The sequence below is a fragment of the Ceratotherium simum genome, chromosome 34 (assembly GCF_057802395.1).
Source record: "Ceratotherium simum simum isolate JZ-2026a chromosome 34, ASM5780239v1, whole genome shotgun sequence".
Taxonomy (NCBI): domain Eukaryota; kingdom Metazoa; phylum Chordata; class Mammalia; order Perissodactyla; family Rhinocerotidae; genus Ceratotherium; species Ceratotherium simum.
In genome coordinates, this window is record NC_141933.1 from 17,679,960 (window position 1) to 17,696,809 (window position 16,850).

At 33.3% G+C, this 16,850-nt stretch overlaps 2 protein-coding genes across 2 annotated transcripts in view; one reads left to right on the forward strand and one right to left on the reverse strand.

Annotated features, from left to right (window-relative positions):
• Window positions 1-16,850, forward strand: part of LOC101407136 (olfactory receptor 5AP2) — a 508,331-nt gene that overhangs the window by 175,857 nt on the left and 315,624 nt on the right. The window lies entirely within an intron of this gene.
• On the reverse strand, window positions 7,229-8,167 carry LOC101395048 (olfactory receptor 8K3-like). Its single transcript, XM_004443836.2, has one exon. It carries the CDS (start codon window positions 8,165-8,167, stop codon window positions 7,229-7,231), a length of 939 nt encoding a protein of 312 aa, XP_004443893.2.

A 16,850-nucleotide genomic window follows, 5' to 3' on the forward strand; every position in this document is an offset into this window, starting at 1 on the left:
ACACAGTAATGAGACGTCTTGGCAAGAGAAGATATAATACATCAATTAATTTTGTTAAATATTTCAAAAGGGTTGTACCAACACACTCTTCCACTAGCAAATACATGGTTTCCTGGATCTTCACATCAATGACATGAGCCTAAATTATGTTCTGACTTTTTAATTGAGTATTATTATAAGATGTGTGTTTCTATTGTGACTTTTACCCTTGTTTTTTATTTGATTTCCTGGCAGCCTTAGTAATTTAACAAAATGCTTTATTAAGATATCATTGAAAATAATAAACTGCACACATATAAAGTCTACAACTTGATTAGTTTTGACATATGTATGCACTGAAAAACAATTAAAATGATCACGATAATGAACATATCTGCACCCCCGAAGTTCGTCAGTGTCGTCATAATACTTCCGTTCTACTCCTTCTTGCCCTGCGCTGTCCCAGGCTGCATTTGCTTTACTTTTTTTTAAGTAATTATAGATTCACTGGAAATTAAAAAAAATAAAAAACACACAGAGAGTTCCTGTGTCCCACTTAGATGCCTCAAGTGGTAATAAATGTAATAAACACTACATAAATGCAGTATAATATAATGATTACGAAATTAACATTGGTACAATCCATTAACTTTGTTCAGATTCCACCAGTTTTCCATGCACTCATTTGCGTGTTTCTGTATATATTGTTCTATGCAATTTTAGTGTATGTGTACCTGTGTAACCACCACAAGAGCCAACATACAGACCTGTTCCACCACCGCAGAGATCCTTTAAGCCCTTCATTTGCAGCTACATCCCTTTCCATTCTCTCAGTCACATGTGTTTAGTCAACCACTAATCTGTTTTCCATCTTCATACTTTTATCTTTTGAAGAGTGTTTTATAAAGGAAATACTGTTTGTAGCCTTCTGCAATAAGATGTTTTCACTCAACTTAATTCTCTTGAGGTCCATCCATGCTTTTGTGGGTATCAATAGTTTGTTCCTTTATTATTGCTGTGTAGTATTTGATGGTATTGATGATACAGTATATTCAACCATTCCCCCAGTGAAAGACATTTGGGTTGTTTCCAGTTTTCAATTGTCACAAATAAATCTTTTACAAACATTTTTGTAAAGGTGATTCTCTAAACAGAAGTTTTCATTTCCCTGGGGTGAGTGTCCAAGAGTGTAGTTGGCAGGTTGTTTTAATCCTGATGCAGTCCAACTTATCAATGTTTACCTTTATAGGTTGTGCCTATAAACTCTTTACTAGCTCTACATCCCAGATATAGATATTCCCCTATGGTTTTGTGTAAATGTTTTATAGTGTTACGTTTTACATTTGATTTCTAATTTGAGTTATTTTAATTAGTTTAAGTTGTATCAGGTTTAGATCAACATTATTTGTTTGTTTGTTTTTCCTATGGACACCCAATTACTCCAACACCATTTTTTAAAAGGCTATCCTTCTTTTATGGAATTACCTTTGTACTATTATGAGTTTATCAAACTTTTCAAAGGTCTATTTCTGGGTTCTCAATTCTGTTCTGTTGATTTATGTTTCAATCTCTCCATCTATACCACACAGTTTTAATTACTGTTGCTATATAGTAATCTTAACATGGAATAGAGCGTTTCCTTCCTTCTTATTCTACATTTTCAAATGCGTTTTAGCTATGCTAGGTCCTTGACATTTCATATAAATTTTACTATAAACTTGGCTATATCTACAAAAAATCTTACTGGGTTTTTAATTAGCTTTGCATTAAACCTGTAGATCATTTTGAGAAGAACTGATATCTTTTCGACATGTAGTCTTCTAATCTATGAACTCAGTATGTCTACCCATTCATTCAGATCTTTTTTGATTTCTTTAATCAGTATTTTGTACTTTTCAGCATACAGATCCTGTACATCTTTTCTTAGTAACTACCTATTTCATTATACTTGAGGTGATTTTAAATTTTTTAATATTTTTGGTTATTGAGGTATATATCTGATGGATATTTGTTTGTTGAACTTGTATCCTGTCACCTTGTCACCTTACTGAACTTACATGTTTATTCTAGGTTGTTTAATTTGTGTGTGTATAATCCTTGAGATTTTCTATTAGATACCACATTATTTACAAATAAGGACAGCTTAGTTTCTTCCTTTCTGAGCTGTATGTCTGTATGCCCTTCTCTTGGACTTTCTGGAACTTCTAGCTTGATCTACTTAGTGTAATTATAGATTAGTTTGAATTTTTTTTGTAAATGTAATTATAGATTATTCACTCTTTTATTTTTCTGCCTTTTACTCAGCATAGTTATTTTGAAAGTCATCCATATTTTTGTGTGTGCCAGTAATTCATTACTTTTTATTGCTGAGTTGTATTCACTTGTTTGGAAATCCCAAAATTTGTTTATTCGTGCTCAAGTGGATAACCATTTGGGTTGTTTCTAGTTTTAGGCTATTACAAAGAAAATTGCTATGGGCATTTGCTCGTAAACACATGTAGTGAAATGTGGTGTCATTTCTTGGGTAAATACATGGGAGTGGAATGGCTAAATATTATGTTGATGCATGTTTAATTTTTGACAGTGATGCATAAACAAAACGGTTTTTGTAATATTTACACCATTCTCCTACTCCGTCAGCAGTGTGTGAAAGTGGCAGTTCCTCCACATGCTCATCAGCTAGATGTTCTGATGGGCAGCGCCATCTCACTGAGCTTTTCTCCCTCTTTATTGAGGTGTAGTTGACGTATTATATTGTGTAAGTTTAAGGCAAACAATGTGGTGACTTGATATGTGTACCTATTGAGAAATGATTACCAAGAGAGGTTAATGAACACCTCCATCACTTCACATAATTATCATTGTTTCATTGTGGAGAGAACACTTATGATCTACTTTCTTAGCATCTTTCAAATATACAACAGGGTATTGTTAACTATAGTCAACATGCATTGAGGTTTTAAACCTAATCATTAATGAATAATGATGTTGAGCAGCACTTTATGATTTTGCCTTCCTCCTATGTTATTTGGTGAAGTGATTTATAATTGTTTTGCCCCTTCTTGGGATCTTTTTTTAATTATTGTGTTTTGAGACTCCTGGTTATTGTGGGATCCATTACTTGCATATACTGTCGCCAAGAATATAACTTGGTTTTACACACTGTTAGAGAGTCTTTTGAAGAGCAGAAGATTTAAATTTTGATGTTGTCAAATGTATTAAATTTTCATTTTATCAGACAGATTTATTTTTGGTGTTGTTTCTAAGAAATCTTTGCATGACCATGTCACAAATATTTTCTGTTTTCTCCTAGAATTTTTAGACTTTTAGGTATGACGTTTAGATCTATGATCCATTGTTTTTGAATCTTTGAATGGGTTATGGATCCACATTCATTATTTTGCACATGTATATCAATTATTCCAAGACCATTTGTTGATAAATCTATCTTTCCTCCACTGAATTACTTTTTTTGCCTTTGCTGTTGTGGAAAATTGGCTGTTCATATATGCATGGGTCTATTTCTGGACAATCGATATTTTTTCTTGATCTATTTGCCAATTTTTATGGCAGTACCACACTGTCTTGATAACTGTAGCTTTGGAATACCACTGGAAATTGATTAATGTCTTCTCAGTATGTATAGTGCAAGGGTTTTCCTTTGATTCAGCTATTCTAGGTCTTTTGCATTTCTTTATATGTTTTTGTTTTCGTTGCTCTACTTGTATGAAAATAAATGCCTACTTGGATTTTGAATGGAGTTGCACTGATACATTTGAGGAAATCAGCTCTCTTGACAATATTGAATATTTAAGCAAATAAACATGGTATATCTCTCATTTATTTAGATTTTTTTTAGTTTCTTTTACCAGTATTTCCTAAGTTTTAGAGTACAGGATTCCATATACTTATTCAGATTTATCTTTAAGCATTTTGTAAAATAGATATTTTAAAATTTGATTTCTAATTATTCATTGCTCGTATGTGGAAATATACATTATTTTGTATATTGATCTTTCATTCTGAAACTGTGTTAAGTTCACTTGTTGTTCTCCCAATGCTTTTTGGATTTTATTAGATTTTCTATGTGTGTAATCATGTCATCTACTAATAAAAACAGTTTCACTTTTGTCTTTCCAATTTGGATGCTTTCTATTCCTTTTTTTCCCCTTGCCCTGTAGAGTTGAAGACAACCTTGAGTACAGTGTTGAATAGAATTAAAAAGACCAATCCTACTTGCCTTGTTCCTGATCTTCATGGAACTGTATGTCATCTTTTACTGTTGTGTACGATGTTAGCTATAGATTTTTCATCAATGCACTATATCGGTTTTAGGAAGAATAATTTTAATACTAGTTTGGTCAAAGTTTTTATCCTTAATGGAAATTAGAACTTCAAAACATTTTTCTGCATCTATTGAGATGTCAGGTAATTTTTATTTTTTAGTTTCTTAATAAGATGAATGAAATGAATTGAATTTGAATGCTAAACCAACCATACATTTCTGTGTTAAACCCATCCCCATCGTACATTATTGTTTCTAAATGTTTCTAGATTCAATTTGCTAAAATTTTCTTTAGAATTTTTGAATATATGTTCATGACTGACATTGCTATGTTGCTTTCTTTTCTTATAGTGGCTTTGTCTGCTTTTGACGTCAGGGGAAAGCTCTCCTCATAGAGAATGTTGGGATACACACCTCCTCTTTAGTTTTTTGAAAGAATATATAGAAAATTTGTTACTTCTTTGTCCCTAAAGAGAGTTCCTAGTCAAGGAAATGTAGGTTTGACTAAGCCGTCTGGACCTGATTTTGGGGTGGAGGAGAGTTATTTATAATGCAAATTCTCTATTTGAGATCCTCTCATTCTTGAATTTTTTCTATAGTGTTTCTTAGTGTCCATATACATGAATATGTACATATATATATACACACACACCCCTTCTTATCTTGTTATCATCCTGACCTAAAGCACAGATTGGTTTTTCACTCACAATTTTAGTGTAAGTAAAATTTCTTTTGTATTTGTCTTATACTAATTATTATTGACTTTTCAAAATCATTTTTGTATTATACATTAAATTTTATTGTTCTTCAAAATATTCCATCAAAAATTTCAGTTAGTATCAATTCCTAATTTTTTGATTTTTAATTTCCATAGAAACTATAAAACTTTCTGAAATAACATATATCTACTTAATGAAAAAGAGAGTAACTTTTAAAATGAATGAAATATATTATCCACATTTGTAAATCTCAATACATTTTCTTCTCTCTTTGGTTCATTATTTGAGGGACTATTAAAAAGAACATGAAGACTTATTTTACTAGTGGAATATTGGGTCATGTTTAGTCAGTTTATTTTTTCAAACCCAGATATAAGAGACTTTTACCTTCTTCTATTATAAAAATCATAATTATTCACTGAATATATTTTGAGGATAACAGGTAAGCAAAAATATTAAATTAAACATTTTAATAATATCAGCAGCCACCAATAACTAATATTAACATTTCATTGTATCTCTGTCCAACATATATTTTCTAGGAAACAAAAATAGTTTCTTATACGTATATGTGCATAGTTCAGACTTAGGTATATAATTTTTCTTAATAATTAAAATAATCAAGTCTATAAGCTTTTTAGAAATATTTATCCCCACATGACAATGTGCATATAATCTTTTTTTAATTTCAAAGTTGTAATTTTATTCAAATTCGATTGACTACACAGAAAATTTTATTCCTTGGTGGTAGACAAAGAAATAGTACAGTCATTCTATGATACAAATAAAGACCCATGAATGTTAAAAATACTAAAAATAAACAAAAAAAATGGATGAATTTAGAGAGGGTTAGGAGGACATTTGTTCAGAAGACATAACACGTACATAAATTCTACATACCACACTACACTTTTACTAGAAATATAGCATAGACCAAATCATGGGATTATTTCATTTTACTTCCTAAAAGAGGAATTATCAAAACAGTGCTGTCAAAAAATGAATCCTAATGAAAATATAATACACATCCATGTGAATCAAATTAGAAGAAAGTTAGAAGCATGAAAGACAGGCAACAAACCTAATTCACCATAGAGTAGACTCCCTGTGCAAAATTATAAAAACATTTAGAACTTGACTTTTAAACAAGAGTTATTCTCATTTTTCAGGAAAATGGGAAAAGTAATATCCATTAGACAAAAACAGACATTTAAGACTCAAGATCAGGGCCAGCCTCGATGACCTAGTGGTTAAGTTTGGCGTGCCCCACTTCATCAGCCCAGGTTCGGGTCCCAGGTGCAGAACTACACCACTCATCTATCAGTGGTCATGATGTGGTGGAGGCTCAGATAAAAATAAAAGAGAGGAAGATAGGCAACAGATGTTAGCTCAGGGCGATTCTTCTTCAGCAAAAAAAAAAAAGGAAAAAAAGAATCAAGATCAAGCTGGAAAAAAAAATTGTAAAAAATAGGAAACTTCCATGGGAGACCTCAAGAAATTAGTTTTAATTGATATGTCCACTACTGTAGATAAAAGGCCTGATTTAGACAAAATGAGATGCAGTGCAAACCTTCTGAGTTGCTGAAATGCCAAGTGTGTTGAGTTAACAGATTCTCTAGGGCTCATATGTGAAATAATGGCACCAACGAGATAAGAACAGGACCCTAAGATCCCCACATGAAATGGGAACATTTGAGCAGTCTCAAATGACTGTTGACTTCAAGTCATCACACTACAATGAACCTCCTCAAAACCACAGTCAAGTGTGATCTTAACACACCACATAGAAGAGTATGAAGGCCAAAACAGAAGAAATATGCTTGCACAAACACACACCCATGCACAAACACACACATAGACACTAGAAAGTTTATTCTAAAGGTTGAGAAGAACAGCAAAGTCATGTGAAATTCCCTTCTATAACTACTATTCTTCCTCACTCCCACACAGCATACCCACTCTCCTTGCCTGCTCTTATGGTCTATAGTCCCCAACCCATTCTACTGTACTATAGGATTTACTTAGTTATTATGTTTACATTTCATCTGTCCCCCTTGAAGAAGGCAAAGGTTTTTACTGGTTTGTTCACCTATGTATTGATCGCACTTACAGGTGTGACTGGAACATAGAAGGCAACCTCTAAATATATGATGAACTTATTTGTATTTGGTTTTGCTTCTGAAGGCACACACAGTAAGGCTAAAGTCATAATCTAATTTATAGGAATCACATTAGACAGTGAACTTTAAGAAAAGATATTGCATAATTTTTTCGACAGCTTATGTAGGGCATATTTAACATCTGTGTTCCTCAAGCTGTAGATCAAGGGATTTAACATGGGGATAACCAGGGTGTAAAATATGGAAGCCACTTTATCAGCGTCAAAGGAATGAGTGGACTTGGGCCGCACATACATAAATATTAAAGTCCCATAGAAGACTGTGACCACTGTCAGGTGGGATCCACAGGTGGAAAAAACCTTGCACCTACACTCAGCAGAATTCATCCTGAGAATGGCTCTGAGAATGAGCAGGTAAGACACAAGCACTATCAGAAGGGATGACAAATTAAAACTCGCCAATATCAGAATAATCATTTCAATTCCATGTGTGTTTGAGCAGAGCAAAGATAACAAGGGGACACAGTCACAGTGGAAATGATGGATGACATTGTACCCACAGAAGGACAAATTAAAAATCTTTGTGGTGATTAAAAGAGAAGCAAATGTACTATAAAGATATGGAATTGCCACCAGCACCCCACATACGCTTTGGGACATGATGACTGTGTAGAGCAGAGGGTTACAGATGGCCACATAACGGTCATAGGACATTGCCGATAGAATAAAAAGTTCACTAACAATGAACACAAGAAAGAATGCCAGCTGTGAGGCACAAAAGTAATAAGATATTGTATTTTGATCCACGACAAAATTTACTAACATTTTGGGGCCCACAGTCGTTGAATAACCAATATCGGTAAAAGCCAGGTGTCTGAGAAAGAAGTACATGGGTGTTTGTAGCCTGGAGTCCATCTTGCTGAGGATGACGATGCCCAAGTTGCCCACCACTGAGATGACATAGATGATGAGGAAGAGCCCAAATAATGGAGCCTGCAGCTCTGGGTGGTTTGTGATTCCCATGAGAATGAATTCATTTAGCACTGTTCGATTGTGCTTTTCCATCCAGATTTAACAGAAAACCTATTCTGGATAGAGAAATCAGCATAGTCAATAGCTTTCATGTGGTATAACCTGGTAATTTTTTAGCATACTAAGTTGGAATACATAAAATAAATCCAAATTTACCGTTTAGACTCTAATAAAATAAACCACTTTCTGCAACTAAAACATGCATTTAGTAATAGAAACCCAGATAGAGACAGGGACAGAGTTGAAGACACAGGGAAAATTTGTCCCCCAATAGACATTTGACAATATTCGGAGGAATTTTAGTTGCTACAACCGGAAGACGGATGCTACTGGCATCTAGTGATTAGAGTCTAGTGATGCTGCTAATTATCCTGCTATATTTGGGAATCCCCCCACAACAAAGAATTATACACCCCTAAACGCCAATAGTGCCAAGGTTGGCAAACCCTGATATATGTTTAGATATACATATAGATATATGTATAGCTATAGATACAGACAGATATAAATGTAGGTAAAGGAAGCAAAAATTAAAAATTGTAAAAACTTTAGGCATTAGGTTACAGGTGTTTGCTAAACTTTTTGGTTTTTTATATAATGACAATTACGTAATTACATTTACTGAGTTATGATCACATAACTTGACAATACATATATTAATCACATAATAGATTTTTTAAAATCCAAATTTCAATTATGTGTGGAAACATTTAGAAGCCCCTACTTTAATAAACATTCCTCTGAAAGCCATTATGCCTACAGGTGGTACAGGATGAAACAACACACAACTGATATTTGATAGAGGTGTGTAAACGAGGAAACTCTAAAAGGTGATAGTAGAGATTATTTGTCTTTATATAGGGAAGTATAGATAAGTAGATATAGTCTCTGCTATACCTATATTTGTGATATATACAAAGGTGTACTTTGGGCAAATGATGAAAGGTTTCTTAATATCTGTACACAATAGCAAAATCAACTCTTTCTGGTAGTGTTGTTGGAAAGATAATTGAGAATTACATGTTTCAATGTGTTTATGGTGCCTGGAAATATGACTCAAATATCAAGTACATACGGGTCATTTTGTGTTTGTTTTTATTTATTTATGTGGAGACAATATGTTTCCTGAAATGGATTATCTTTACATATGTATATATGCATTTTTTGTGTGTAACTTAACTTCTTTGTCATGGATATGAAGATGAATAGATGGAGTAATGTGTTATCCAGGTAAGTGTCCCCAGTGCGTCCCCCTCACTGTATTCTACAACATCATACTGACAAGATAAAATACACAAATATATATATGGACTCCACAATGTTATTTTAAGTCTATCTGCACGTTACCACCACAAAGAACTCCTCCATAGTATGTTATAACATTTAATGCAGACCTGAGTAAGTATAATGAAATAAAGATGCATATAAATATCCTCAATAAGCCATCAATTATAGGGACAGAGATTGGATTGGTGGTTACCAGAGGGGAAGGGGGGAGGGAGGAGGGTGAAAGGGATAATTGGGTACATGTGTGTGGTGATGGGTTGTAATTAGTATTTTGGTGGTGAACATGATGTAATCTATGCAGAAATAGAAGTACAATGATGTACACCTGAAATTTTTACAATGTTATAAACCAATGTTACTGCAATAAACAAAAAATTAAAAAAAAAAAAAAAATACCAGAGTAATACCAGAGTAAAATGAGGATGGCAGGCTAAGGTAAAAGATTTAGTAGTTCGAAAAATTGTATCTATGCTTCCTTAAAAAAAAAGAGAAAGAAATAGAATTGATCCTGACTACAGTGAAAGTAGCAGTGTCAGGAGTCTCTGTGTGAGCTCTAAGAAAACACATAGAAAAATACAGCATTTATAACACTGTATCATAAATGTGTTTGCAGGAAATCCACACTTTCTCACATAAAACATTGTTTATAAGATTGTGAGCTTCTGATTTCCTACCCTGTCCCCACGTACACACCCTTCTACGTCAGAAACACTGAACTACGGTTAGGAAAAAGTGTTTAAATCAATGGAATAAGAAACAACATAAATTTTTGCAGGGTGTAATGATGGAAAGCTAAAGAAAACAAATCTCATTGGTAAATGCTGATTTCCTATAAGATGAGGGAGGATAGAAGGGCTAAGGGCTTTCTCTCACCAGCTTTAGAGTTCTATGGAAAGCATCAAATTACTTTTTCATTGGTTACTCTCTGTGTTGATTATCAGATTATTATTTTTTAAAACTATACTCTTCAAGAAAATTATATCTGCTTTCTGTCAGATTCCACTGGAAACTGAACATGCCGTACATTGTACAATCACTATAAAACTTGGGACTTAAAATCTCCTAAAGTCCAAAAATTGCTTTCCACATCTCAATGTAAGGTGGAAAACCCCATTTTGCTCATCAAGAGATCAGAAAAATACACATTTATGCATTGATTTAAATTAATTATTAAGATATTTTTGAGCAGGGAATAAGAAAAGCCTAAAGTCACTAAATGACTAAGGATTTGGAAAGACATCCAATTAGAAACTAAATACCTGCAGTTTTATAATTCTGCCATAATTTTTACTCTTTTATTCCTGACTCTTTTGTTAGGCTTTCTTGTCTCTTGGTTTTGTTTTCTATTATTCACATGAATAATTAATTATATGAAATATAAATAATACATAAGCAATATGGTACTGACATTTCAAAGATGCTTATTAGCATTTGTGAAAATATTTGAACAATTAATCTGAAGAAATGAAGAGCAGTTCTATTCTGCTCATGCATTATCAAAAGCAGAATGCACACAGAAGTGAATCAGAAATCCTAAGATTTTGCCATGCTTTGCCATAGAATAAAGGTGTTCTTGCAAATGTCACCAAAACTATTCAGATACTAGTAAAACATGGCACCACATGAAATAGCTTGTTTACCTGTAATGAAACTTCTGTCTTGGCTCCCCATGTGCTTCATAACATGGCAGAGTGAGAACAATTTATGGATTTTTTTTCACTCTCTGATACTCTCCCTGAGGAGATGCCAAGCAATTATTGATTATTCCTGAAACATTTGAAAGCTTAACAGAATGCAAGAGGAGTGTTGTATAATTGTCCAAAACAAATTGTATTTGCCAGCAATTGAGGAAGATTTATTCATTTGTGTATTACATTCCTACCTGTTACTCTTGATTAACTTTCTTCTTTTTTCCACTTTGATGGTTAATTTTTGTGTCTATTTGGCTAGGCTTGGTGCCCAGCTGTTTGGTCAATCACAATCTAGATGTTATTATGAAGATTTCTTTTTAGATATCATTAACATGTAAATAAATAGACCTTGAGTAAAGTCAATTACCCTCAAGAATGTGGGTGGGCCTCATCCAAACAGTTGAAGCCTTAAAGAGCAAACAGTGAGGTCCCCCAAAGAAAAGGAAATTCTGCTCCAGACTGCAATATAGAAATTCTAACTTAGTTTTCCACCTTTGTACTCAAGACTGCAGTATCAACTATTGCAGTGCCAGCCTGCCCACAGATTTTTGCCTTGCCAGTCCCAACAATCACATGAGTCAATTCCTTAAAAATCTCTGTCTTTATAAACATGTATAAATATAATCTCCTTTTGGTTCTGTTTCTCTGAAGTATCCTTACTAATACAACCACATGGGGAACTGGATTCCTATATTTTATCTTCACAACAACCTTGTCAGTATTCGTCCAGTTCTACAATGGTCTCCTCAAATGGGTGACACAGTGGAGACATTTTTAAATGCTGTCCTACTGCATTATTGAAATGATTAGATGAACTAAACATAATAATATATTGTGCATATAACATCTCGTTTCCTTAATTTTGGGGGATTATTGTTTTTTTTTTTTTCTTCTTTTCTTTTTGACCATGGGGAGAGAAATTAGCTACCCCTACTTCTCATCCTCATTTTGTAGTAAGTTGTCATCATCTGTTAAGGTCTTCTCTTGCATCGTATTTGCCTGTATTACTTTTCAAGATTTCCTGTTTTTCCATAACGTCCAATACTCACTCCAATTCTTCTTGTCTACTTTAACACATACTCTACTGGGTTTGCTAAATAGCCTGCATGATCAATATATTCTGCAACAATGTATTATTTTGTGTCTATATGTTTTGCTGTGTTATTTTGCTGTAATAAATTGTGTTGTTGCATTTCAAATCACTTTAATTATTTGTGATGTATCCATGTTGTGACTTTTTTTGCTTCTTTCTTCATTGCAGTCAATAACATATAACAAATTTCGTGGATCTATTCATTATTGGCAGATATCTGTTTTTCTCCAACCTCAGTTACCACCAACACTACTACCACATACAGTTCAATGAAAAGCCTTGAGCCCGCCATGTTAATACATTGTGAACAACATTATCCATGATGATTATTTTACGTCTCTGTGTGTGTGTTGATATGCATATACAACACTTACATCTATATGCACACCCACACATAAACACACAAAAAATGAGACCTGTTGATAAGAGAAAATATAATGAGATTTAATTTTGTTAGATATTTCAGATTGTTTGTACCCATACCCTCTTCCACCACCAAATAGGTGAGGTTCTTAGATCTTCACATGTATGACAGGTGCCTGAATTACATTCTCTCTTGTTAATTGAATAGTGTTGTAAAATATATGTGTCTGTTATCGACTTTTTCCTTATTTTTGGTTTGATTTATTGGCATGTTTGGTAATTATGTAAAACAGCTTTATACAGTTGTCATTAAAAAAATTGCACAAATATAAAATGTAAAATTTCGTTAGTTTTGACATAAGTATGCATCTGAAAAATCATCAAAACAATCAAGATAATGAACATATCCATCACTGCCAGAGTTTCTTTGTGTCTCTCTTATGCAGTATTTCCATTCTACCCTTTCTTACCCCATATTGTCCCAGATGCCCTTAGATTTAATTATTTTTTACTTTTTGTTTTGGGATAGTTATACAATTACAAGAAGTTGCAAAAAAGAGCACAAAAAATTGTAAAAACTTGTATAAATACAGTATGATATTATGATCATGAAATTAACATTGGTATAATCTACTGACTTTGTTCAGATTTCACTAGTTTTGCATGCACTCATTTGTGTGTTTGTGTGTGTGTCTATATATATATTTCTATGTGATTTTATCATATGCGTATGTTTGTGTAACCACCACAACAGTCAGTTGCAGACTTAGTCCATAACTACAAATGTCCTTTATGCCCCTCCTTTATAGCCACACCCTCTTCCCTTCTCTCATTCTCATGTCCTTAACCCTTGTCAACTACTAATTCATTTTCCATCACTATAATTTTATCATTTGACCAATGTTGTGTAAATGAAATACTCTTTGTAACTGTTTGCAATTAGCTTTCTTAAGTCAACATAATTCTCTTGAGGTCCATTGTGTTTTTGTGTATCAATCATTTGTTCCTCTATCATCGCTTTATTATTATTGTTCCTTTATTATTTCATGTAATCATGATAAAGTATGTTCAGTTGTTCACTCATTGAAAGACATTTACGGGGGCCGGCCCCGTGGCTTAGCAGTTAAGTGCGCATGCTCCGCTACTGAGAGCCTGGGTTCGGATCCCGGGCGCGCACCAACACACCGCTTCTCCGGCCATGCTGAGGCCGCGTCCCACATACAGCAACTAGAAGGATGTGCAACTATGACATACAACTATCTACTGGGGCTTTGGGGAGAAAAAGGGGGAAAAAAAGAAGGAGGAGGATTGGCAACAGATGTTAGCTCAGGGCCGGTCTTCCTCAGCAAAAAGAGGAGGATCGGCATGGATGTTAGCTCAGGGCTGATTTTCCTCTGAAAAAAAAAAAAGACAGAAAGACATTTACGTTGTTTCCAATTTTCAGCTATTACAAATAAAACTCCTATGAACTTTTGTGCAAAGGTCATTGTATGAACATAAGTTTTCATTTCTCTGGGCTGAATGTCTGAGAGTGAGATTGATAGTTTGATTTAATTTTGAAGTTCAATTTACCAATTTGCACTTTTATGGATCGTATTTTTAATGTCATGCTGATGAACTGTTCACCTGGTATTTGGTACTATAGATAGATTTTCTCTTATGTTTTTGTCTAAACTTTTATAGTTTTATATTTAAGTCACAATTTATCTTGAGTTAATTTTTGTGTAAAGTTTAGGTCAACATTCTAATTTCTTTTCTTTCTTTATCAATTTTTTTTGCCTATGGACATCAATTGTTCCAGTACAATTTCTTGAATGGTTATCCTTCTTTCATTGAATTATGTTTGTACCTCATGAAAAACTAGTTGGACTTTTTCATAAGTGTCTATTTCTGGATCTCTCTTCTATTTTATTGATATATTTATCTGTCCCTCCGAAAATACCACCCAGTCATGATAACTATAGCTATATACTAAATGTTAACTGACTGACTCTTTCCACAGTATTTTGATTTAAAAATGTGTTTTAGCTATTCCGAGTCTTTGGCATTTCATAGAAATTTTAATATAAACTCATGTACTGTCTACAAAAAATGTTGCAGAGATATTATTTTGATTTTCATTAAACCTATAGATCAATTTGGGAAAAATTTATACCTTTACTATATTTAGTCTTCTAATCTATGAATACAAAATGTCTCCCATTTGTTTATATCTTCTTTGATGTCTTTTCTTTCTTTTTTCTTTCTTTTTTTATTTGCTATGAAAGATTTGCCCTGAGCTAACATCTGTTGCCAAACTTCCTCTCTTCTTTTTTCCTCTCCAAAGCCCTGGTACATAGTTGTATATTCTAGTTGTAAGTCCTTCTAGTTCTTCTATATGAGCTGCCAGCACAGCATGGACAGCACGGCTACTGACAGATGAGTGGTGTGGTTCCACACCCAGGAACAAAACCCTGGCCACTGAAGCAGAGCATGCCAGACTTTTTAACCACTAGGCCATCAGGGCTGGCTATCTTCTTTGATGTCTTTATTCAGCATTTTGTACGTTTCAGCAAATAGATCCTGTACATATTTTGTTAGTTTCTACCTAAATATTCATTACCCTTGGGGTGACTGTTGTGTTTTTTATTTCTGTTTCATTGTTAGTATGTAGAAACCTGATTGATATTTTCTTGTTGGTCTTGTATCCTGGTACCATGCTGAACCCATCTTTTAGGTCTAGAGTTTTTGTTTTTTGTTTCTTTTTTGTAGATTCGTTGAGATTTTTAGTATTGTGATTACTGATGTTAGGTTTTAGTCTATCACATTGTTATTTGCTTTCTATTTGTCCCATTTTTGTCTACTTTTCCTATTTTTCTGTTCTATATTTTTATTGAGGACTGAAAAGCTATAATTATTTTGCTGTTATTTTAGTGTTTGCTTTAGGGTATGTGGTAGAGATATTTTCCTTGTCACAGTCTACCTTCAAATGTAATCATACCCCTTCAAATATAAAATAAGGGGAGAGGGCAGAGGGCGAAAGGAATAATTTGGCACATGTGTGTGGTGATGGGTTGTAATTAGTATTTGGGTGGTGAACATGATGTAATCTATGCAGAAATAGAAGTATAATGATGTACACCTGAAATTTATACAATGTTATAAACCAATGTTACTGCAATAAACAAAGAATTAAAAAAAAAAACAAATATAAAATAAGAACTTTACAATATCTAACATCTCCCATCATGTCCTTCATACAATTTATGTATTTTTATTATTTTTAAACAATTAATTGTCTTTGAGATTTAAATTATTAAAAACCTTATATGTGGTTATTAGTTCTGGTGTTCTTCATTCCTGTGTCTAGATTCAGGTTTTCATCAGGTATCATTTTCCTTCTGACTGAAGGGCTTCTTTATTATTTCTTATAGCTCAGATCTGCTGGTGATGGATTCTTTCCCCATTTGTACATCTGAAAAGTCTTTGTTATGCATTCCTTTGCGAAAGATCTTTTTCCAGGTACAGAATTCTAGGTCGACAGGCATTTTGTTTGTACTTTAATGATGTTTCTCCTATGACATCTCACCTGCAGCGCTTCGGATGACAAATATAATGTTATTCTTTTCTTTGTTTCTCTGTATAGAAAGTACCTTTTTTCTTTGACTGCTGAAGGTTTTTATTTATCATTGGCTTTGAGTAATTTGATTATGATGTGACTTCAAGTAGTTGTCTACATGTTTCTTGTATCTGGTGGTTTTGTTAATCTTCTTGAATCTGAGATTTTTTAATTTTAATCATATTTAAAAATTTTTAACTATATTTTTCTGAATAATTTTAATGCCTCTCTTTTGGGGAGAGTTCAGTTACATGCATACTTAGTTGCTTGAAGTTCTCTTCCAGTTCTCTTCTTGCTTTTTTCAAGTTTTTGATTTTTTTCACTCTCTGTGTAACGTTTTGGATACTTTCTATTGCTACATTTACAGGTTCACTAATCTTTTCTTCTGTAATGTCTAATCTGCCGTGAATACAATCCCATGTATCTCTCATCTTGAACGTGGTACATTTTATGTCTAGAAGTTAAATTTCTTTTTTTTAATACCCTCCATGTCTCTTCTTACCATTTTGAAAATATGATATACAATTATAATAACCATTTTTTGTTCTTGTTTGATATTCCAAGCATACATGTAAGTTTTTGGTCAGTTCTGATTGATTGGTTATTCTGTTCATTATGGATCATGTTTTTCTCTGTCTTTGTATGCCCAGTAATTGTAAAATGTATCCCATACATTGTGAATTT